A 3,078-nucleotide genomic window follows, 5' to 3' on the forward strand; every position below is an offset into this window, starting at 1 on the left:
CAGAGATTATGGCTGAGTGAGCCAGAGGGCAGCTGCACTCCCAGGCACTCCTCTTGGAGAACCCACACACAGACTTACTCACTGACACACTCACTCACTCTGAACTCCAGCGCTGGGGCAGCAGCTCAAAAGGCTAATGGGACATACAGAGAGGAACTGAGTTGTCAGACTTCAGGGTGAAAGTTGGAGGCGCAGCTTTTTCCTGGACGGAGGAGCTGGCAGGAGCCATTTTTTTGTTGTTGAGCCCTCCCCCATCTCTGCGTGCAGATGCAGGTGGATGCCATATCTGAGTCTCCATCAACCTGGCTAAGGCTGTTCATTCACCTGGCCCTGGTGATTCTGAGACCACACCCCACCAAACTTTCAGGCATACCCAAGCCACTTCCAGTGGCTTTTTTATGCAAACTGCCAGCCTTGGCTCATGCTGCAGTTTTTCCAAAGGATTCACAAAGGTTCACAAAACCCAAACAAGCAGCATCTGGCTTCAGCATGTCTCATACCTCGGGCTGAGTATCCCAAAGCCTGGCACTAGAGGTAGCCAGCTTTGGTTTGCAGCTTGTCCTTTCAGGCACCTCCAAGCACAACATGGGTGGTGGCCATCTGCAGATTGCTTTGTGGCTCATGCCAGGTGGCCCCTGGCAGGGCACACAATGCAGCTGAATTTGGTCTGCAGTGGGTCCCCTCCCAGGTAGCCCTGGGGCTGGACACCCAATGGCCACCCTCAAATCAAGCTGGAGCATCACCCAAGCACCTCCAAGGATAACATACTCAAAGGGCACACTGGGCCGATCAGGTACCAGAGCCCTGCTAAAGAGAATCCTGCTCCATAGGGTCAGCCCCTCTACCACAGCTCCTTCACTATAGTCATGGCCAGTCCTCACAGCCAATGAGCCTGAGTATCAATCCCTCCCACTGATGTGCAAACAGCAACCAAGGCTAAACTATAACAGGAGCACACACACAACCCACACAAATGACACACCTGGAGCACCCAGCTCTAGTAACCAGGGAGACTGCACCACTGGACCCCACAGCACACCTACTACATAAAGCCACTCTACCAAGACTGGGACACATAGCAGCCCTACCTACTATATAGAAATAAACACAGGGAGGCAGCCAAAATGGGGAGACAAAGGAACATGTCCCAAATAAAAGAATAGAACAAAGCTTCAGAAAAACAACTAAACAAAATGGAGACAAGCAACCCACCAGATAAAGAGTTCAAAACACTGGTTATAAGGATGCTCGATGATTTCAGTGAGATCTGCAACAAAGAGATAGGAAGCATAAAAATAGAGCTAGAAAACACAAAAAAGAGCCAGTCAGAAATAAAGACTATAATAACTGAAATGATGAATACATTACAGAGAATCAACTGTTGATTGAATCAGCAATTTAGAAGATAAGGTAGCAGAAAACACCCAAACAGAACAGCAAAAAAAAAGCATAAAAAGAATGAAAGTTTAAGGGGCCTCTGGAACAGCATCAAGCATACCAACATTCACATCATAGGGGTACCAGAAGGAGAAGAGAGANTGCCTTCCAAGGCTCTTCTATTCTACTTGCCCCCAGGGACTGGTCACTACCACTACCCTCCACTTCTAGGAGGGAGAGGCCCTGATTGGTGTTTTGAAGAAGAGATGAGAAAGAACCTCCATTATTTTTGCAAAAGCACACACTGTTAAAAGAAAAAGAAGAAAGAACCTGCCTTCTCCCCACTAGAGTTTGTACTTTAATGGGGAGGTTTATCAAGTCTCAATTTTGCAGTCGGTTTCTGTCTTACCATAACTATTGACTCAATTTTCCACCCATTTCAGATTAGGGAAAAAAACATGTACAAAACTTTTGATAAAACCATCTACAAACAAGCATTCAGCCCTGAGACCCTGATAAGATGTTGGAACGAATGTCTGGACAAATCTTCCTTTCATAGCAGAAGAATGCAAGTGGAAGAGTTTAATAAGAAGAATTATTGGAAGAAGAAAGGCATTGCTATTATCCCCATGAAGTTTTCAGTCGGCTTTGCTGCAACAAGCTATCATCAGGTAAGATCCTATATGTGGTAAATAACCTTGACTTTGGGAGAGTGTCACATTTCCCAGGGCACTGGTTCCCCCCACCCCCCAATGTACAGAACTCTCCCAAGCAGCCCCCCATCTGCAAGCACTTTCATCACAGTATAGCAGAAAAATGACTCAAGGGCAGAAAACAGCATCAGCAAACATGAGACTTGCCACAGCTAACAAGCAAGATGGAGGGTTGACACCCACACACACACACATACCGAATCCCCCAGTCCAGGGGTTGGCAAACTTTTGAGATGGAAGAGCCACCAGGGGTCAGCAAACTGCGGCTCGTGAGCCACATGCGACTCTTTGGGTACGTACATGTGGCTCTGAAGTAAAATTGAAAATGAAAATAAAACTATCATAATTTCATTTATAAAATCTTTAAAGGATATTATTCACATAATGGTGATTGCATTTGCTCTCAAATAATTTTTAAATTGTTGTGAGGGACAGGATTGGCTCTTCCAGAGATCGGCAAACTTTTGAGACTGAACGTACCCCAAGAGCCACAGGTGGCTCGCGAGCTGCAGTTCGCTGACACCTGCCCTAGGCAGAAAGGGAACAGGAGCCCACGAGGCCTGTGGGGCTGTGCTTTCTGAGCTCAAGGGTCTCATGGCTTGGGGAGGAATGGGGCTTCTCCTAGTCTTTGCCTCATACCCCACAACACTCTTTGGTGCACCCTAAGTCTTAGGCAGAGAAGTCATTTCATTTTGTCCTGACCAGCTGGCTGTTTCAAGCCACCTCTCCCAGGAATCTGCATGAATTCTAATGGAGGAATAGGGGTGGGGAGGCCCCCAAATCCTCCCAGTTAGATTTGCTAAAGGAAGAGGCAAGTCATTCAGAGGCTTTACCCAGAAGGGCGGAAGAAGGGCAGCAGAGAGACGATGGCATAAGGACTGGTACAAATGCACCTTCCCAGCAATCCCAATGCATCATCTACAGGAAAGCTGTTCAGAAAACTTGGAAAGGTTATTGCCACCCCATGATTGTCCACCAAGAGCAGGAA

The 3,078-nt window shown here is 47.2% G+C and overlaps 1 protein-coding gene across 1 annotated transcript in view; it reads left to right on the top strand.

Annotated features, from left to right (window-relative positions):
- The window catches only part of LOC109379198 (aldehyde oxidase 2-like), a 110,991-nt gene that overhangs the window by 70,490 nt on the left and 37,423 nt on the right, over nt 1-3,078 (top strand). Inside the window, exon 21 of the mRNA XM_019635608.1 lies at nt 1,821-2,048. Within this exon, the coding sequence (XP_019491153.1) occupies nt 1,821-2,048 (228 nt within the window). The remainder of the gene's footprint in view (nt 1-1,820; nt 2,049-3,078) is intronic.

Source organism: Hipposideros armiger, unplaced genomic scaffold (genome assembly GCF_001890085.2).
Source record: "Hipposideros armiger isolate ML-2016 unplaced genomic scaffold, ASM189008v1 scaffold_23, whole genome shotgun sequence".
NCBI classification, from domain to species: Eukaryota; Metazoa; Chordata; class Mammalia; order Chiroptera; family Hipposideridae; genus Hipposideros; species Hipposideros armiger.